This window comes from Gasterosteus aculeatus, chromosome Y (assembly GCF_964276395.1).
Source record: "Gasterosteus aculeatus chromosome Y, fGasAcu3.hap1.1, whole genome shotgun sequence".
In the NCBI taxonomy this organism is placed as follows: Eukaryota; Metazoa; Chordata; class Actinopteri; order Perciformes; family Gasterosteidae; genus Gasterosteus; species Gasterosteus aculeatus.
The window spans coordinates 15,780,689-15,801,948 of NC_135709.1; the positions used below are offsets into that span (position 1 = coordinate 15,780,689).

Consider the following 21,260-nt stretch of genomic DNA (forward strand, 5'->3'; position numbering starts at 1 on the left):
ATGACGGGCCAATCCTGTTCTAAAGTATCCCTCGTGAAAGTGTATCCAACCGGCCACGCTGACAAAGCAGTGAAAATGTACGTGATCCTGGACGAACAGAGCAACAGATCACTAGTTCGTTCACAGTTCTTCGAAATCTTCAATGACCAAAGTCCAAGTGCTCCTTACTCATTGAAAACATGTGCTGGAGTAAAGAAAGCGACAGGAAGAAGGGCCAGTGGCTACATTGTGGAATCTTTGGATAAGACCGTCAGCATTCCACTACCCAGCCTCATAGAATGTGATGACATTCCAAATAACAGAGATGAGATTCCAACTCCAAATGCAGCCTTTCATCACGCACACTTAAAGTCAGTTGCACACCTCATCCCAGAGATCGACCCACAGGCCCAAATTATGCTTCTCTTAGGTCGGGATATTCTCAGGGTTCATAAGGTCCGCAAACAGGTCAATGGCTCACACAACCTGCCCTATGCTCAAAAGTTGGATCTGGGATGGGTCATCGTGGGCAATGTGTGTTTAGGTCGCGTTCATAAGCCACCAACAGTCAGCGCCTTCTACACTAACACCACAGAACGGGGACGCCCCACTCTCTTTGACCCATGTCCTAACGTGTTCCGGGTAAAGGAAAGTTACAGTGACACCCAGGCCACAAACCACCTCCAACCACATTTTGTGGAGATACCAAACTGTGATGTTGACAGCCTAGGACATAACATATTCAAGCAGGCCAAAGACGACAACAACATTGCTCCGTCTATCCAGGACATCTCCTTTATGGAAATAATGAAAGATGGACTAACAAAAGATGCAAACAACAGTTGGGTAGCTCCGTTACCCTTTAAATGCCCACGTCAAAGGCTCCCCAACAACAGGCCACAGGCAGTGAACCGTCTCAAGTCGCTAAGGCGCCAGTTTGAAAAGAGGCCTGAAATGAGAGACCACTTTCTCATTTTCATGGACAAGATGTTCAAGAATGGTCACGCTGAGCTGGCCCCTCCTCCCGGTGTGGGTGGGGAACAGTGGTACCTGCCAATATTTGGGGTGTACCATCCAAGAAAACCAAACCAAATCCGAGTAGTCTTCGATTCCAGCGCCCAGTACAACGGTGTGTCACTCAACGACGTGCTGTTGACTGGGCCTGATCTGAACAACACACTGCTCGGTGTACTGTTGCGCTTTAGAAAGGAAGCAATCGCTTTTACAACGGACATAGAGCAGATATTCTATTGTTTTTCAGTGAGGGAAGACGATAGGAACTTCCTACGTTTTCTATGGTTCCAAGATAACGACCCCTCCAAAGACATTGTGGAGTATCGAATGACGGTCCACGTCTTTGGAAATAGCCCTTCACCCGCAGTAGCGATTCATGGATTGCACCAGTCTGTTCAGGTCAGTGAACTCCACATTGACGCTGACGTCCAACGTTTTGTGATGCGCGACTTCTATGTAGACGATGGGTTAAAGTCCCTACCCACAGTCGAAGCTGCAGTCAACCTGCTGAAAAAAACACAGGATATTCTCTCCAAATCCAACCTAAGACTACACAAGATCGCAGCAAACAACAAGGAGGTCATGGAGGCCTTTCCGGCTGAAGATCGTGCAAAAGACCTTAAAGACCTTGACCTCAGTGCAGATGCGCTGCCGATCCAGCGTAGTCTAGGTATCAATTGGGACCTCGAGACCGACTGCTTCCAATTCAGCGTCTCCGATGAGAAGAGACCATACACTCGACGGGGTGTCTTGTCAACAATCAACAGCCTCTACGATCCTCTAGGGTTTGTAGCGCCAGTCACAATACAAGGCAAGGCTATTCTGAGAGAGCTAACAACTGAGAAAGGTGACTGGGACTCGCCTTTGCCTCGAGAAATGGAGGAATCATGGACATCGTGGAGAACACCCTTAACAGAACTGTCCCAGCTGTCTATTCCCAGAGCCTACACTACAACTTCCCCCGCAACAGCTGTCAGAAGGGAATTGTGCGTATTTTCTGACGCATCCACCAAAGCTATTGCCGCTGTGGCATACCTAAAAGTAACTGACTCTGCTGGAAATAACCATGTCGGATTTGTAATGGGCAAAGCCAAGCTGGCCCCCCGTCCTGAGCAAACAATTCCGAGACTGGAACTTTGCGCAGCAGTGCTTGGAGTGGAGTTAGCAGACCTAATCTCGACAGAATTAGACCTTCAGCTCGATGCTACAACCTTCCACTCAGACAGAAAGGTGGTCCTTGGCTACATTTCTAATGAAACTAGGCGCTTTTATGTGTATGTAAGTAACCGGGTATTGCGTATCCGAAGATCCTCTCGCCCAGATCAATGGCGCTATGTGTCAACAGAACAGAACCCCGCAGACCACGCTACACGTGCTGTCACTGCAGGCCGTTTGAATGACACAAACTGGCTGAGCGGGCCCAAATCTCTGTACACACCGGAGACCAGTACCTCATAGAGCACCCATGAACTTGTGGACCCGAGTGCAGACTCAGACATTCGCCCTCTGGTATCCACTTTGAGCACTACGACAACATCCAACCAGCTCGGTTCTCAGCGATTCGCAAGGTTCTCATCCTGGAAGTCGCTAACTCGGGCCATTATTCGCCTCATACACATAGCTCGCCTTTTCAACAGCACCTTGAAGAACAGCCTTTGTAAAGGCTGGCATCACTGCAAAACAGGATTCAATTTTGAGGAATCTAATCAAGCATCGCACATCATCATTCGAGCAGTACAGGAGGAAGCCTACAGTCAAGAGATCAAATGTGTCCAAAAACATGAGCAGATCCCTAAAGATAGTCCTCTCAAAAATCTGGATCCTTTCATTGATGCACTCGGCCTTCTGAGAGTCGGAGGCCGCCTCCACAATGCAAACCTTGTTCAGAGCGAGAAGACCCCAGTGATCATTCCTGGCAAGCATCAGGTTGCAACCTTACTCATCAAGCATCACCACGAACAAATCTATCACCAAGGTCGTCTGTTTACGGAGGGGGCCGTCCGTACAGCTGGCTTTTGGATAGTTGGTGGTAAAAGAAAGGTGAGCAACATCATCCACCAGTGTATAACCTGCAGAAGGCTTAGAGCCCCACTTACAATCCAAAAGATGGCCAGTCTTCCAGCGGACCGTCTCTCAACAGAACCTCCCTTTACGAATGTTGGGCTTGATGTGTTCGGCCCTTGGAGTGTCTCTTCACGTAGAACAAGAGGAGGCCACTCACACAGTAAACGATGGGCCGTAATCTTCACGTGCATGAGTGTACGAGCGGTTCATATTGAAGTCATAGAATCCCTTGACACATCCAGCTTCGTCAACTCGCTAAGGCGCTTTCTTGCTGTGCGCGGCCCTGTCAAACACATCCGCTCAGACCGTGGCACCAACTTTGTAGGCGCCTGCCGGGAGTTGAAAATACCCTCAAACATTGACAACACAACTGTGAAGACTTACCTGTTAGGTCAAGGTTGCTCGTGGACCTTTAACCCTCCGCACGCCTCCCATTTTGGCGGTTCGTGGGAAAGAATGATTGGTCTTGCAAGGAGAATCCTGGACGCCATGTTCCTTCAGCTGAAGGACAAACTTACCCACGAGGTGCTGGTGACTTTCATGGCAGAAGTTACAGCCATTATAAATGGCAGACCTCTTGTTCCTGTGACAACCGACTCTGAGGATCCATTTATACTCACTCCAGCTGCCCTTCTCACGCAAAAGGTGAATGTCTTGACTGCCCCTACCGGAGAGTTTGGAGTTTCAGACCTCTACAAGCGCCAGTGGCGACAGGTCCAGCACCTGTGTAACACCTTCTGGGACAGATGGCGAAAGCAATATCTCCCGACACTACAGGCACGTAAGAAGTGGCATTCCGCTCATCCAAACATCAGCCCAGGAAGTGTTGTTATCCTCAAGGATAGTCAAGCACCAAGAAATGAATGGCCTCTTGGACTGGTAACACAGGCGTTCCCCAGCGAGGACGGGAAGGTACGAAAGGTCGAGATCAAGGTCGCACGAACAGGAGTGACTAAACTCTTTCTTAGGCCTGTTTCTGAGATAGTGCTTCTTTTCCCCCCAGAGCCGTAGTGGAGTGAACTGTCTAGGATTTATTGGGTGGCGTGTATTCACCCAAGCGGGGAGTGTTTTGTCACAAACGTTAAATCAATGCTATGTTTTATTTTGAAAACAGGAAATGTGATGTAATTTGTCAGGTGACAGGAACCAGGAAGTCAATGAAGAATATGGCTCAGAACTGCTGTTTGTATTGGTAGCTTTTCAATCCAGTTGAGTCTGCATGCATCCTATACCTTTTTGATAGCATCGTTGGTACGTATTGATTTGTTTTATTGTTCATTATCATCTCAGGTGATTATTTTTGTGACAATGTTTAGTTTGGATATTTTTGTGCACATGGCCTATTGAGTCATTCGGGTTGGTTGTCATTAAAGTCCATATGACTTAATAAATAACAAAGTAAATAAGCATAAATATATAAAGTAGCGGTCGAAGAAAATGCACTTCATTTGTATTTATTATGTCTTTTGTGTGTTTTAGTTTTACTCTTTCTCATGTCAATAAACCTGTGGACAACGGACCATTGTCTTCAGAGTCGTGATGTCAGAAAAGAGTTCGTCTAACTGCCAAGGTGTATCGGAGCGCATATACCGAGGGCGGCATACAGCCTTCTGCATTATAATGACATACTGCACATGACCTCATAATGTTTGATTTATTTTCCTCCTCTTTCATATCCCATTTAATTGCACCACGGCACGCTACGTGGTCAGCCTCAATAAGGCAGCCTTAAGAGAAGAAGAGGGCAGAAGAGGATGCCACCTCGGATCCACTGTTATGATGATGGTTGCGGAGCATAAAACTAAATCAAAAATGAATGAAATCTAAAATGAATGGAGCTATAAATACGCGCAGCAGACCAGATATCACTATCAGCATGATCTCTCCTGTTTGTTTTCCATGTGCAGCTTCCTGTTAAGTCGACTCCTGTGTGGAGACTCCTCGAGAGCCGTAATCAATACAAATGAATAACATGAACGCAGAGGGAGCTCAGATAGGAAGAATCCCCTCAAAGCTGCAAAATTCAAGAGGAGTAGGAGGTTTGAAGCGCCGTAGCGATGTGCTGTAAAATGTTGGGCTTGCTGTTAATTTGCTTGGCGTGGCTGTTTTCCTCGTTTTAAAGTAGCTTAGTGGCTCCTCTCGTGCTGACGTCCCGCTGAAAAGACAAAGCTGCAAAACAGACACCCTGTTGCTATGACGCACCACAGCAAACTCTCCCGTGTGAGACAGTAAACAGTGCAGTATAGACAGTGTGGCTATGCTATACTTGTTTTAAACCCCACAGCTGTGGGCTACGATCTGCCTGTAAACCCAGAACACTTTAATGATCTTGAGAGCCGTTTGGATGGTGGCACGGGGCTATTCTGAGTAACACTTGCTTCAAGCTAGATGTCAAAGGGGTGTGGGTGAAGCTCACGCGGATGTGCCTAAGCTCATATTTGCACAACGTATCTCAATCATCCTATCTATAGCCTAGATCAGTGTTTTCAACCAGTGTTAGGCTGTCAGGTGTGCCGTGAAATCATTTTTTACATACTGTCACTTCATTGGTGAAAAAAAAAGAGCCAACTTGTGTGTTTGTGTGTGTGTCGTCGCGCTGTTAGTGGTATGAAGGCTCAATACTCCCCTCTGCCTGTGGGTGGCGCTACGCAGCGTAATTAATAGGAAGATTTGCTGAGGCGACAATTTAAAAAAGTGAGATTTAAGGTCGGCGCATGTTTCTGCGTCGTCGCACTCGTTTCACTTCATGGTTCTGCGTGTGTTGCAGAGCAATTCACCGCCAGAACAACAAGCATGGTGACGTGTTTTGTTGAAGACGACCTAGAGAGTCACGTCTATTTATTTATTTGTTTATTTATTTATCACAGACGTTATTGCCCCGTGCATCGCCACTGCTGCTTTTCATCAAGGACACATTTGTCCCGTATTTTCCTCCACAACTTTGTTCCTCTCGACCGGCAAACCGGCGTCTGCGGCGATCTCCCTCCGTGAATCCAACCCGCTTCCACAACCCGCCAATGACGGCTTGTATAAGCGGTCATATTTACGCATTTCTTCCGACAAAAGTTCTTCAATCTGCTCCGTTCTCTCGTAAACATTCTTCGTGTTAATAATGGCGGTATCGGGCTATGAAAGCGGAAATGTGAGACTCCGTAAAGGACGTAGTTAGCGGACCAATCGCAGCCTGGTGCGCTGCGGGAGGCTGCGTCGCTTTCGACTCAAGCCTAGAAAAATGTCTCGACACACGCAAGGGGGTCTTGAGTCTGCGTCGCTCTGAAAACGCAGAAGCATAAATCCGGCTTAAGAGATACCTGCGCATAAAGCCTGTGCCATCTTGGCATTAGGATGATGTTAAGTTTAATAAAACACAACAAATAGAACACGCGTTTCCCTGATTTCTTAGAGTATATTATGCTCATGCTGAAACTATGTTTGGGATTGATTTTCATATCGTTTCCGGTTGTTGGTGTGCCGTGAGATTTTTTCTGTGTCTTAAGTGTGCCTTGACGCAAAAAAGGTTGAAAAACACTGGCCTGGATGCCCTTGGGGTGCCATAAACCTTTGTTTAATTTTGTTCCCTGCTGCTGCAATGTGCTGTGGATGAGTTAATTTGCTGTGGGACTGATAGGGTGCGACGCAATGTGGAATCCAAGTCTTTTCCAGGGAGCTAGTGCTGCATAGCTGTACTGGGTGGAGATTCTGGAGGACAGTCAGAGCTTCAAACTAAACTATGTTAAAATGTATTTGACCTGACTTTAAGATGAAGCTAAATCAAAGCCAGGCAGGGACTGTTTGGAGTGTGACTTATAATCGTGGAAACATCTGAGCCAAACCTATTCAAGATTGCTTGAGCATGTGTTTCAAGCACTGGGACGTGGAATCGGATCGATTACAGGAGTGATATGAACTTTATCTCAAATAATGTCCATCCATCCATCTTCAATCCCCGGTTCCTCTTTAGGAACAGACAAGTATGCATAAACACAGTGGTTGTGCAGAGTAGTTCAGCTCAGGAAAACTAGCCATTCTTCACCAGTGTGTTACATAGATGAGAGCAATTTTGGCATCCAGTTTGACAGATTCCTTCAATATTAAGTTAATAACCCGCATTTTGTCATGTCTCTACGCCCCCCTGGGAACAGCTGTTACCGGCTTTGCTAAGTAACTGCCGCAGGCATCCGTCTTACCTGTGAAGCACACGGCCGGTTTCCATTGGTCGCATCGAATGGAGGCAGCAACTGTTGCGGACAAAAGGCCCTTGTGTTTACTGTGTGTCCGCTGCGTAACCATGGAAACGGGATGAATGTGATGCCATGATTGGATTCCTTCATATTAAAACCACATGGCCCCGCAAGCGCACCCAGGCGCACTGACCCTTTTTGAACTCTCGGACCTCAAATACAAACAAGTTGAAGCTATTGCTAATGTACTGATCAGAACACATTTTGTAACCAAACTCGTTTAATATCCTCTGAAAAACCTTCTGTATAGAATGTGTAGTAAACGGTGGACAGCATTAATTGTAATGGCTGCGAGGTAATTCGTTGTTCCCCCACTGTACCACTTCTTCCTGCACTTGGTAATGAGATTCTACTGTGAGATGTGGGCAGGGGGCCCGTTCTCTTTGACCAATCACACTGCCTGTGGTGCCAAATGAAAAGCTTCTGTAATGCAGAGAAGATGTATGCAGGGATTCGTGGGTCATGAAATTATCTCCCTCCAGGAAAATATCTCTATTACAGTAATGCTGAATTAAATAATTACCAAAAGTCTGTACTTTGGCAAAGTGACCAAAATTGGTCTACTATAAAGTTAAGTCATCAAAACAGATGTTTTACATGAGTACAATATTGAGTTTTAAGATGTGATGTCTATTTGGCCAAATTTTATTTTTTTTAAACTGAATGTGTACCTTTGATTTCTGACGAAATGTGCAAGAAGATAGTCCTCGTGAGACAGATCGCAAAATACAAAGCAGTATTGGATTTTAAAAATCAGTGTTTACATACTGTTGAATCCTTCAACAGTATGTAAACAATAAAAATAGTAATCTCATGAGCTAGTGGTATTTTGAACAGTATCTTGATTTTCTGTTTCTTCAAAAATAGCTTCTGATTATTGTTGACTTCTGGCTTGTGTCAATGACAGTGTCACATTGGACGCTCTTTGTGTGTGTTTGGTGTTAAAGGACAATTGCTTTGTGAGTATTGGGAAACCCGTTGGATTATCCAGAATACAAATGTTTTCCCCACAAACTGCTTTGCTCATAGAGACTTAAGGCTTCATATGACATTTTTACTCATTGTAGACTGTTGTATTGGAAACCTACTACATTTAATGAAAATCCCACTAAAAATCATCTGCTATTATCACAGTTTGCTATGCTACTTAAATTGTTTATACTATTTATTCATAAAACATGTATAAATGTACAACATAAATAAAGAGAGAAATTTAAAAAAAGTCTATTCTGCTGACAGAGTTCACTGCAGATGGAGTCTCTGAAAACACAAATCTGAAGCTGAAATCCTTGGGTTTCACGTAATAAACCATTGAGCATCTGGAAAAACACTAGAAAAAAAAACTGGAGTTGCTGTAAAGTGGATAGGAAGCAGCGACAGGGAGACAATATTTCCTTTTCCCCCTCTCCCTCTCTAGGTTTCCCTCTTTCGTGCTTCTTTTTCTGTGTCCCTTTCCCTTCATCCCTCCTCACGAACCTTCTTGATTTCAGTCTGTTTTTTAATTTCCCTTCCATACGCGTTCGCAGACTGCAGCACGGCTCACGTCTTGCCTCCATGGTTTGAACTCTGCTGTTTTAGGAAACTGCTCTGGATATTTGATTCTCCAGCTCCGGCTCGTTTGATCTGTAGTCCCTGTTTGCTGTTCCATGCAGCTTTGAATCCCAGTGGGCGAAGAACAACAAAAGAATTAGTTTCAGTGCTGAAATAAAACACACCCAGGAGATCATACAGAATAACTGTTGTAAAAAGGAAAGGAAAATACGTGGGTAACTGTGTTTACGCTGGCTGCCTTTCTGTGGTTAAAGTCTTCCCATTTGAAAGCCAGACGTTGTACATTTATTTATTTTTATTATGCAAGATAACATTAGTAGCTCTCCAAAAAGATACAACATAGATGGGGATTAAATATCACACTCCTGTATATTGTTTTGCAGTAATTCCCTGTTCAAAAAGTAATACAAATCTTAGTCCCAACCTTGAAATAGTCTGCTACATAACGTCCCGTAAAATGTCCAGTTTTTGTTTTAACTCTTTTTCTGTACAGATTAAATGGAAGACACAGAGAATCGCCCCGGTGACGGTTGTGTTTTCCTCAGGTTGTCCCAGTTTCCAGTATCTAAGCTAAACTAAGCTAAGCTAAGCTAACAGTCGCACGGCTTAAGCATTCCCAGTTGGCGGTATCAATCCAACGGGATCTCCAAAACCTGTTCGTAAAAATGTATACGAAATATTTGACATAGAAATTCGTAACAATACATAGGAACTGGCGGGGGTTAACCATGCCCCTTGAGTGAACAACATGGCGGACCATGTCGGATTCTTGAGTGAACGTCTCTCCGCCATGTTGGATTTTTTGAGGGTTAGGGTTAGTATTGTATTCTTACAAGTTAACATTGATTTCTCGTCAAAAATGCAATCATAACACGTTTATTTTACATCGTTAGACTTCACGAAGTGTGTTTACGGGGTGCAGGTCCCCATTCACTTTGCATAGGATGACGTCATCAGTTGCAGTCCGTATTTATTTATTATGTATCACTACGAATTTGTATCTTCAAGATTTTCGTATACATTTTTACGGTTTTGATTAACCGTACGGTTAACTGGTTTCGGAGAACAGGCTGATCAATCGGCTCCACTGACTCTGGGCAGGATGGAAAATAACAGACCATTCCTATGAATCTACAACAATAACCTACAGAATGCTATTGCTTCACACATATTGCATTCCAAGACAGACGTGTAGGAAACAAACATAAATGGTTGTTCTTTGCTTCACTCCGATATGTGCGTGTCTGTTTGTGACCCCCGTTATGAGTTAACCGTAAAAACGGAGCCTGTATTCATTAAAGTGCAGTGACGTCGTCCTCTGAGCCGAGCGAGGGGAGTTTTTGGGAGACCTGCCACTAGAACTCCTTGCAAGGCTGTGCTGTAATCTGAAGCCAACGAGAAACGAATAAGAGAGAGAGAGAGAGAGAGAGAGAGAAAGATAGAGGGAGGGGGGAAACACTGAAGGGCCAAGAGAAGGTGATGTCAGCTGAGTTCAGAAATTAAACAGAGTTCCAGACTGCGGCATGCTGTCTGCGGGACGGGGACTGCAGCTGGGGCAAACCCACGGGGGCACCCGCACAACCCCCTGGACCTCCACCTCTGTCCAATGGAAGGGGGGCCTGCTCCTCCTCATCTCTCTCCCCCTTGCCTCAAGGGACGGCCTGGCCCTATGGTAAGAGACGCCTCGCTCACCGCCGCTCCTTCTCTCCCGGTCCTGTGTGTGTTGGTGTCTGTTCTTTGTTCTCGTAAAAAGCTGGCATCAGCGACTCCATCCGCTCTTCCCTGGAAGAAGAAGAAGACCCACGGAGGGACAGTGATGCACAGACGCCGCTGAGATCATGTTTGTGCAATCTTTGGGTAAACGACTCGTGTTCTAAAACCCAGAGGGAGGCATTTCTGTGAGGGTTTGTTTATAGTCAGATTTTAAAGGGACTTTGTGATCTACTTTTCTACTCGTTACAGTTGTTCTCTACCAGTTGCTCTCTAGCTGGTCGCACATTCCTTAAGGGCAAAGTGAGGCGGTTGGACTCCTAAGAGGGGTGATGGATGCCGACAAGCATTTCCTTTTGTGTCGGAGCTTGTCTTTAAATGGTAATTGGGTTTTCTTTTCTGAAATTGGTCTTTGCCTTTTCACCCAGGGTGACCAGTTGAACTGCTGCAGGAAGACATGAGTCACGTTTTAGTCGACCACTCCGCCTGCGGTAATGAGTATACCATACGCCGTCTCCCAGACTCCACTAAACCTCTGCCCTTTGTTGATTAATCGTCCCGCGGTTACCAAGCAGTAAAGTAATCTTGGATTTGTAATGTCGGTGAATGGGCCGACAGGATAAGGCAGAGCTCAGCCGCTTGTAGCTGTATTTACTAAGAGAGTTCTCTCTGGGATATTCGCCCACGTTTGTTGTTGTCAGCTGAGTCACTCAGCTCTATATGCATCATCAGCTGAGGATAGAGGATTTTCTTCAAGTAGAGACACACTGTCCTCATAGTGTGTTTAGCTTTAGGCAAGTTGTCCAAGGCATAGTCCAAGGCTAGCACACGTAAAAAGCGTATGATACCTTAGAGAAAAGGGAATCCTTGGCACGGAATATGCCCTACAAGAATCCAAAACATATCCTCTCATGGAGCATTTGAGAAAAAAGTACCGGAGTGTGTTTATACCATTTTGCCACAGTGGTTAAGAGAGTGATTTAACTTCCTGGCAATGGGAAGTTTATTTACAGTCTCCAGGACGACCAGCGGTAGCAGCGCTGGGGTTCATGCTACGTTCAGATACACACAGCTCCCCTGGGAGTTCCCCTCCCAACCACAACAACAGCTGCTGTGGGGAATATGCAAAAGGAATCAAACACTGGCACATACATGCGAAGCAATTGCATCACAGCTCCTATAAATATAACTCATTTCCATGATAGGTCAGCTAAAATAACCATTTTGCTGGGAGGAAACTACTTTGATTGAATTTGATTGATGTGTACCATAACTGTGGTGATGCTCGTCACTGTAAACCTTCTCTGACACGAGTTCCCACTGAATTATGGCAAGGAACACGTATGACGTAATGTAGAGGCAAGGAACACGTAAAGCAGCATAGTCAAATGACAACAGTGATAAAAAACTGAACTGAACTTTTCACCGCAGTTCAGCATTTCTCACTTTCTTGCTTGCACTTAAATGAGAAGAATGGAACTAAGAAAGCAAAATGCTCCTATACAGTAACTTAGTCAAAACCTGCAGGATAGAGATACTAAATGTCCAATGGCGGTGACACGGGCACAGCATTGTGCTGTGTTTGAAATGCATGTTGAACCCATCATCTCACTGCGCTCTGCTAAAATTGTCTCTTTTGGTCAGAGTTGAAAATAGCCAGAGGTGTCAAGTAACGAAGTACAAATACTTCGTTACTGTACTTAAGTAGAACATTTTGGTATCTATACTTTACTGGAATATTTATTTTTCAGACGACTTTTTACTTCTACTCTTTACATTTTCAAGCAAATATCTCATCAAATAGCCTCGTTACTTCCGGCTTGTCGTAGTTCAAAAACACAAAGACAAAAAAACCCATCTAGATAAATGGTGCTATGCGAACAGAGTGTATTAGATTGGGTTTTGATGAGAAGTATAAACATTTAGCATCCAGACACACGATTGGTTTTCTCCGCGATGCGCCGGCAGATCGGAGCGACACCGGGTGGGAAAAGTGGTCGGTGGAACGTTGGTATTTAGCGCCATGAACCATCTTCTCGAGTAATTGTATTGTCTGGCACAACACAGCGACTTGCAAGTAGTGCAACGTATTAAATAAAGTGATGTGTGTCTTAATGCCGCTTTAGAAATGAACGCACGGGGATTCTGTATTTGCTCATGAAGCCTGAAAATACTGGTTATTTGGCCAATGTTTTGATAACCGACCGCTGCCAGTTCAGTGTTTCCCATCATTATAAACAGGGGGCGCCCCCCCCCCCCCCCCCATGACGTAGTAAACCTGGGGGAGACACTGCAGTTTACCTCATCAATGCGAACAACGTGTGTGTGACTCGTGTCACTGGAAAATGGGTTGTGGTTTTATCTGTTTAAGTTAATTAGATACATTTGTTGTTGTTGTTTCCACCATCCCAACGGCAGGTCACGTGATCTGCAGGCACCTTCTGAACACATTGTAACGGACTGACGTGTTGTGTGAGCGAGGTTACACATTAAGAGTTTGTCCGTAATGGAATTTCTTACATTACTTTTACTTTTATACTTCAAGTAGTTTTGAAACCAGTACTTTTATACTTTTACTTAAGTAAAAAGCTTGAGTCGATACTTAAACCCTAGTATCTGTACTTCTACTTGAGTAATGAATGTGAATACTTTTGACACCTCTGAAAATAGCTTAGATGTGATAAGGGTGAGAGACAGGACTGATGGAATGCATTTCCCTCAGAGGTGAGCAGGAATATGTCAAATTCGACAACGGCTTTTTTTAAATGCCACAGAAGACACTGTTCCAAGGTGCATTTAAAAAAAAAGTTTTTTAAAAGAGTTTTCTGCGACTCTCTCAGCAAACAGGGGCAGTAAATTCAGACTCCAGGGGCTCACATGAATTTCTGTGAGCGCATCTTGTCTGCCTCCAGTAACAATGACGTCAGTCTCTGGATCCATTTCAAAGTTTTTGCAGCTGACACGTGGCGGCTTACAAGCGTCGTAATGGGTGGGAGTACTTTGTGGACACCCACACAGAGGCAAAAACCAGGCAATAGGGTGTCTGTAATGCCGCCCATTTTATTGCCATTTTCATTTTTCTGGCTTCTTGACGGGAAGTTGACGAGCTCAACATCTGGAATGGAAAAAAAGAAGTAGATACCAGTAACAGAAAAGCCAAACCGCACACACAAATTGGCACGATGAGCTTCAGAAATGAAGTTGGAAAAAACTGTCTGTTAAACTGTGTTTGGCTTTGTGCCAGTGCCATCTTGCTTCCACAGAATACGAGCTTATGAGTGTGCATCTCTTCTACAAGGCCACCAGACATCCAGGCGACCTGAAATCGGACTAAGTATCTCTTTCTTTAAACCAAGCTAGTCTGCTAAATTTGTTGTTGTCTAGTGTCTTAAGTTAATTTGATTGCTGATTTGCTTTAGTTCTTGTCGTTTCACTGCCAGTTCTCTTTGTTTGAAGTTATCTTGGTTGCTAGTTTGCTCAAGCTCTTTCAGTCTTTTAGTGCCAGTTTGTGTTGTAGTTAAGTACTATTAAGTTAACTGCCAGTGTGCCCTCCTAACTCTGCTAGGTTTTGACCTGATCTAAGTCTGTTTTGCCTTGTCTTCTGAAGCAAATAAGACTTGAATCCTTAAACTCTCATTTTGTCAAAACACCACATGGTGATTGTTCACTGATTAGGGTGTCAAGCTATTGGGGTTTTGCATTTTGAGGAGTTTCTGTCGAGGCCAATCAACCTTTTGTCTCCTAAACGACGGGGGAGCGGCCAGCGCAGCCGCAGCCGACTTCCACTAACGAGGGAGTATTTAGCTAGAAATCGTGGGAAGCGTTAGCTTTAGCGTTTGTTTATCCTCGCAGCACGAAGACGAGCAGGACAAAGACCAGGGAGTCTTTCGTGGGAGTCTTCGGGGCGGCTGAATGCGGCGCCTTCTTCTGCTATTTTTAATAGTGTGTTTAACCCCTTTACCCGTACCTGTTCAAATCTCTTCCCGCAGATACTACAGGCCTCGGGCTAGATCTGCTCTCTATCGTAACCTCTCCTCTCTCACCTATCCCACCCGCTCCACACATGTCCAGCACCTCGTCACAGGAGGTCTCTCGAACTGCCAGTCAGCGACTCGCAAGGCTGACTTCATCTCCGGCTTCGCTATCCAGCAGTCACTCGACTTCCTCGCTCTCACCGAGACCTGGATCACACCTGAGAACACATCCACCCCAGCCGCTCTCTCCTCCGCCTTCTCCTTCAGCCACTCTCCTCTGTCCTCATCCTTCTGGACCTCTCTGCTGCATTTGACACGGTCAACCACCAGATCCTTATTTCCTCCCTTCAGGAACTTGGTGTCACAGGCTCTGCTCTTTCCCTTCTCTCGTCCTACCTCGACGGCCGCACCTACCGGGTAACCTGGCGAGGATCTGTGTCGGAACCTTGTCCTCTTACTACTGGAGTTCCTCAGGGTTCCGTGCTGGACAAAGACCAGGGAGTCTTTCGTGGGAGTCTTCGGGGCGGCTGAATGCGGCGCCTTCTTCTGCTATTTTTAATAATGTGTTTGACCCCTTTACCCGTACCTGTTCGAATCTCTTCCCGCAGATACTACAGGTCTCAGGCCAGATCTGCTCTCTATCGTAACCTCTCCTCTCTCACCTATCCCACCCGCTCCACACCTGTCCAGCACCTCGTCACAGGAGGTCTCTGGAACTGGCAGTCAGCGACTCGCAAGGCTGACTTCATGTCCGGCTTCGATATCCAGCAGTCACTTGACTTCCTCGCTCTCACCGAGACCTGGATCACACCTGAGAACACATCCACCCCAGCCGCTCTCTCCTCCGCCTTCTCCTTCAGCCACACTCCCAGGCCCACTAGTAGGGGTGGTGGCACAGGTCTACTCATTTCACCCAAATGGAGCTTTTCTCTTTACCCTCTACCACCATCCACCCCATTGTCCCCACTTCATGTGTCTGATCACTTCTTCATCTCTTACTCCCTTCCACTCTCTATAACTAACAAACCTCCCTCATTGACTAACTCTGTACCGGCTCGTCGCAATATTCGCTCCCTCTCTCCCTCCTCGCTGGCAGCCTCTGTTCTATCAGCTCTCCCTTCAACTGATTCCTTCTCACTCTTGCATCCGAACGCTGCTGCAGAGACTCTCCTCTCAACTCTTTCCTCCTCTCTAGACTCTCTCTGCCCTCTTACGACACGACGGACTGGCAAATCCCCTCCGGCTCCGTGGCTGTCTCAACCGGTCCGTGCCATGAGAGCCACCATGCGAGCATCGGAAAGGAGATGGCGTAAATATAAACGACCTGACGACCTGCTTAATTTCCAATCTCTCCTCTCCTCGTTTTCTGCTTCTATCTCTGCTGCCAAAAGCTCTTTCTACCAATCCAAAATTGAATCTTCATTTTCTAACCCCAAAAAACTCTTCTCGATCTTCTCCAATCTCCTCGAACCCCCTACCCCTCCTCCCCCCTCCCCCCTTCTTCCGGGAGCCTTTGTCAACTACTTCACCAAGAAAATAGCTGACATACGCTCCTCCTTCTCAAACCCACTTCCTACTTCTCGCGTCCCACCGACCTCACCTCTTTCGCCCTCACTTTCCTCTTTCACCGCCCTCTCCTAACCAAATTCTTACCCTAGTAACCTCTGCCCGTCCAACCACCTGCCCTCTTGACCCCATTCCATCACATCTTCTACAATCTATCGCACCTGACCTTCTTCGGTTCCTCACCTGTCTCATCAACAACGCTCTGTTATCTGGCTGTTTTCCCATTTCTCTGAAGGAGGCAAGAGTCAACCCCCTCCTGAAGAAACCTACCCTCAACCCTTCTGAAGAAAACAACTACAGACCGGTCTCTCTTCTTCCCTTTTTGTCCAAAACCCTTGAACGTGCTATCTTTAATCAACTCTCCTCTTATCTCCACTGTAACAACCTCCTTGACCTCCACCAGTCAGGTTTCAAGGCAGGCCACGCCACAGAGACTGCTCTCCTTGCTGTCTCAGAGCAACTCCAGGAAACTCCGGAAAAGATTTGCTTACCCAGGACCTGACAGTCAACTTTGGAAACTCCGTGCTAACGCCCACTTTGACCGCTAAGAACCTCGGCGTCACACTCGACAGCCAACTCTCCCTGACTCCCAACATCACCGCGACAACGCGATCCTGTAGATACACGCTCTACAACATCAGGGAAAACGTCCCCTTCTCACTCAGAAGGCAGCGCAGGTACTGATTCAGGCTCTTGTCATCTCCCGCCTGGACTACTGCAACTCCCTCCTGGCTGGTCTCCCTGCGACCGCCATTCGACCTCTGCAGCTCATTCAGAATGCAGCAACTCGACTGGTCTTCAACCTTCCAAAATTCTCCCACACTACTCCACTCCTCCGCTCTCTTCACTGGCTACCGGTGGCTGCCCGCATCCAGTTCAAAACATTGGTGCTCACGTACCATGCTGTGAATGGATCGGGTCCAGCTTACATCCAGGACATGGTCAAACCCTGCATCCCAACCCGCTCTCCGCTCTGCATCTGCAAAACTACTCGTCCCTCCCTCACTGAGAGCAAAACACTCGACTAGATCACAACTCTTTGCTGTCCTTGCGCCGAAATGGTGAAACGCGCTCTCTGAAGACACGTCTCTGAAGGACCGCAGAGAGCCTTCACATCTTCCGCCGCAAACTAAAGACACACCTCTTCAGACTCTACCTCGACTAAAGACTAACAAATTGTAGCACTTAAATTGTACTTGTAACGTCACTCATCTATAGCAAATTGTAAATTGGCTTATTTGAGGAAATTGCACTTTCTTGTTTCTTGTTCTCCTGAGTTTGTACCCTATGGGTAAATACACTTATTGTACGTTGCTTTGGATAAAAGCGTCCGCTAAATGACATGTAATGTAATAATGAGTGTCCTTGGGTAATATTTAGAGGTTGCTACATAAACCAGAAGACATATTTGACAGGTTGGACGGAAGCGTTGCCAAACAGCTGCTAGGCACAATAGAGAAGCAAACCTTTTAATTCAAAAAGACCCTATGAAAAAACGGAAGAGGGTAGGAGTTACCCGGCCCGGAGGAAGCCCGGGGCCCCCATTTGGAGCCAGGCCCAGATGGAGGGCCCGACAGCGAGCGTCTGGTGGCCGGGTTTACCACGGAGCCCAGCCGGGCACAGCCCGAAGGAGTGACGCGGCAGCCCAAGACTCTACTCCCCATGGGCTCACCACCTGTGGAGGAAACCGATGGGGTCGGGTGCGCTGCTACAAGGGTGGCAGTGACAGTGGGGGGGTCTAGACGGAACAGACCGGCGGCAGATGCTGGCTCTGGGGACGTGGAACGTAACCTCTCTGGGGGGGAAGGAGCCGGAGCTTGTGCGGGAGGTGGAGCGTTATCAGTTGGATCTGGTGGGGCTTACCTCTACGCACAGCCTCGGCTCTGGAACCACACTCCTGGATAGGAGGTGGACTCTATTCTACTCCGGAGTGGCCCATGGTGTGAGGCGCCAGGCGGGTGTGGGGATACTCATAAGTCCCCGGTTGAGTGCTGCTACATTGGAGTTTACCCCGGTGGACAAAAGGGTCGCCTCCCTATTCCTTCGGGTGGTGGGGGGGAAAACTCTGTGCATATGCATATGCATATGCACCAAACAGCAGCTCAGAGTATTCTGCCTTTTTGGAGACCCTGAATGGAGTCCTGCATGGGGCTCCAGTAGGGGACTCCATAGTCCTACTGGGAGACTTCAATGTGGGCGACGATGGAGATAACTGGAGAGGCGTGATTGGGAGGAATGGCCTCCCTGATGTGAACCCGAGCGGGCGTTTGTTACTGGACTTCTGTGCCAGTCACGGATTGTCCATAACAAACACCATGTTCGAGCATAAGGATGTTCATAAGTGTACGTGGTACCAGAGCACCCTAGGCCAAAGATCAATGATAGATTTTGATCGTCTGATCTGAGGCCGCATATTCTGGACACTCGGGTAAAGAGAGGGGCAGAGCTGTCAACTGATCACCATCTGGTTGTGAGCTGGGTCAGAGGATGGGGGAAGACTCAGCACAGACCCGGTAAACCCAAGCGTGTAGTGAGGGTGAACTGGGAACGTCTGGATAAGGGGGCCCCGGTCCAAAAGATTTTCAACTCAGACCTCCGGCGGAGCTTCTCTCACATTCCTGTGGAGGTAGTGGACATTGAACCAGAGTGGTGTATGTTCGAAACCTCCACCGCTGAACCCCGTGGTGGACACCGGTGGTCAGGGAAGCCGTCCGACTGAAGAAGGAGGCCTTCCGGGTTATTACATCCAGTGGGACTCCGGAGGCAGTTGCAGTGTACCGACAGGCTCGAAGGGCAGCAGCCTCTGCCGTGATGGAGGCAAAGCAGCGAGTATGGGAGGAGTTCGGGGTAACTATGGAGAAGGACTTTCGGTCAGCACCAAAGTGCTTCTGGAAGACCATCCGGGACCTCAGGAGGGGGAAACGGGGAACCATCCAAGCTGTGTATAGTAAGGATGGGACCCTGTTGACCGCGACTGAGGAGGTTATCGGGCGGTGGAAGACTTTGAGGAACTCCTGAACCCAACTACTACGCCCTCTTTGGTAGAGGCGGAGGAGGGATCATCGTCATCGCTGCGGGAGGAAGGGCGTGAGGGGGTCCTTGCTTGGGGCCATCCAATCCTTGTACGCCCAAAGCGAGAGCTGTGTTCGGGTGCTCGGCAGTAAGTGGAAGAAGTTTCCGGTGGGGGTTGGCCTTCCCCAGGCTGCGCTTTCTCACCAATCTTGTTTGTGGTTTTCATGGACAGGATATCGAGGCGTAGTCGGGGGGAGGAGGGTCTACAGTTTGGGGGGCTGCGGATCTCATTGCTGCTTTTTGCAGATGATGTGGTCCTGATGGCATCTTCCGTCTGTGACCTCCAACTCTCACTGGAGAATCGGAGCAGCGGGGGCGGTATTGCACTCGCTGTACCGCACCGTTGTGACGAAAAGAGAGCTGAGCCGGAAGGCAAAGCTCTCGACCTACCCGTCAATCTTCGTTCCTACTCTCACCTATGGTCATGAAGGATGGGTCATGACCGAAAGAACTAGGTCACGGGTACAAGCGGCCGAAATGGGTTTCCTCAGAGTGGCTGGCGTCTCCCTTAGGGATAGGGTGAGAAGCTCAGCCATTTACGAGGAGCTCGGAGTAGAGCCGCTGCTCCTTTGCGTCGAAAGGAGCCAGTTGAGGTGGTTTGGGCATCTAGTGATGATGCCCCCTGGGCGTCTCCCTAGGGAGGTGTTCCAGGCACAGCCAGCTGGGAAGAGGCCCCTGGGAAGACCCAGGACTTGGTGGAGAGATTATATCTCTGCACTGGCCTGGGAACGCCTTGGGATCCCCCAGTCAGAGCTGGTAGATGTGGCCCGGGAAAGGAAAGTTTGGGGTCCCCTGCTGGAGCTGTTGCCCCCGCGACCCGACCCCGGATAAGCGGTTGAAAATGGATGGATGGATGGACCTTTTAATAGGATCCGTTTCTTACTTTGTTCAGCACCCTTTCTGACAACTGCCGTTTGGGATTAAACACGTATTAGCCAGGGGCACACAGCACAATAAGAGTCCTGGGTTGAAATGGAGGTCTAGGGAACAGAATGATGAATGGTTTGTCATTTGCATGTTAGTACTTTTTTTTTTTCTCACACCTGTGCAAAAGTATACATTTGACCAGCTATTTCAAAAGAAATGATAGTGCTTTCCTCAAGCTTTAAGCTCAAACGCCAAAGGGCCAGCTCCCGCATGTACAAAAGCCCCCACAAACGCTCACTCGCTTGTATTCTTGTATGCGTCTACCTCCACGCCTGTTCCTTCTTTCCGCTCTGTAATTGTTGCACGTGCTGACCATGGAAGCCTCACACAGAGAGGCAGTAAGCTTGCAACAAGTGGATAAATCCACATTTTCATGACGCAAGTCAAAGCAGCAGCATCCTAGAATGATATTTGTGGTTGTAAATCTGGATCAAGATGTATTAAGGAGAGGGAACAGCCTTCCATAAAAGGAGCATGAAGTAAACATTGCGGAAATCTGGAAATGAAGGCCCGCTATTTAAGGTGAAAGATTAACAGCTGATCCAAATGAAGCCATAAAGATTGGTTCTATAAAAGCACAGAATGTCATTTCTCTATCCAAGGACAAGACACACAGCAGTGATCTGTGTAACAACATTACCGGACCACCTCATACAGCTTTTTTGACCCTTTCAAGTTCATGTCGTATAAATTGGTTCTCATAGTCTCTCCAGGTCATCATCCGCCACAAACCTCAAGGAAGCAGCAACGCCGTCCCATCCGGAGTGAAGATAAGTTATCTTGTGCAACGGAATGAGAACACACGGAGGATGTGAACCACTGAGAGCCTTGCTGTCTCTTATGAGCTTCCTATCTTTGTCAGCAGCACATGTATGTACGCTATATGTTGCGTACATTAGCGTTTGTCCCCTGCTTGCTTGCTTGCATGCTTGAGTTGCTGTTGATCCTTGACGTGTTGTCTCTTCTAGATTACAGGTATTTGTACAACCACTGCCCGGGTCCGGAGTGGAACATTATCTGTAGAGGCTGCTGCGAGTATGATGTGATTCGCTGTAAATGCCCCCTACAGGGGACGCCGGTGGGCTACGCAGTGCCCTGCTGTCGCAACGCCATCACTGAGTGCGACCCCTGCATCATACATCCAGGTAGGGTGCATATTTGA

At 47.3% G+C, this 21,260-nt stretch overlaps 1 protein-coding gene and 1 pseudogene across 2 annotated transcripts in view; both read left to right on the forward strand.

The window, feature by feature from the left end:
• Positions 1 to 4,574, forward strand: LOC120812264 (uncharacterized). The gene has a single exon (XM_040168096.2). It carries the CDS (start codon positions 1 to 3, stop codon positions 2,449 to 2,451), a length of 2,451 nt encoding a protein of 816 aa, XP_040024030.2. The 3' UTR covers positions 2,452 to 4,574.
• Positions 4,170 to 21,260, forward strand: part of LOC120812881 (inactive serine protease PAMR1-like) — a 25,148-nt pseudogene continuing 8,057 nt past the window's right edge. The window contains exons 1-3 of the transcript XR_013455280.1: positions 4,170 to 4,308; positions 4,537 to 10,521; positions 20,803 to 21,254. The product of XR_013455280.1 is annotated as an inactive serine protease PAMR1-like (transcript). The remainder of the gene's footprint in view (positions 4,309 to 4,536; positions 10,522 to 20,802; positions 21,255 to 21,260) is intronic.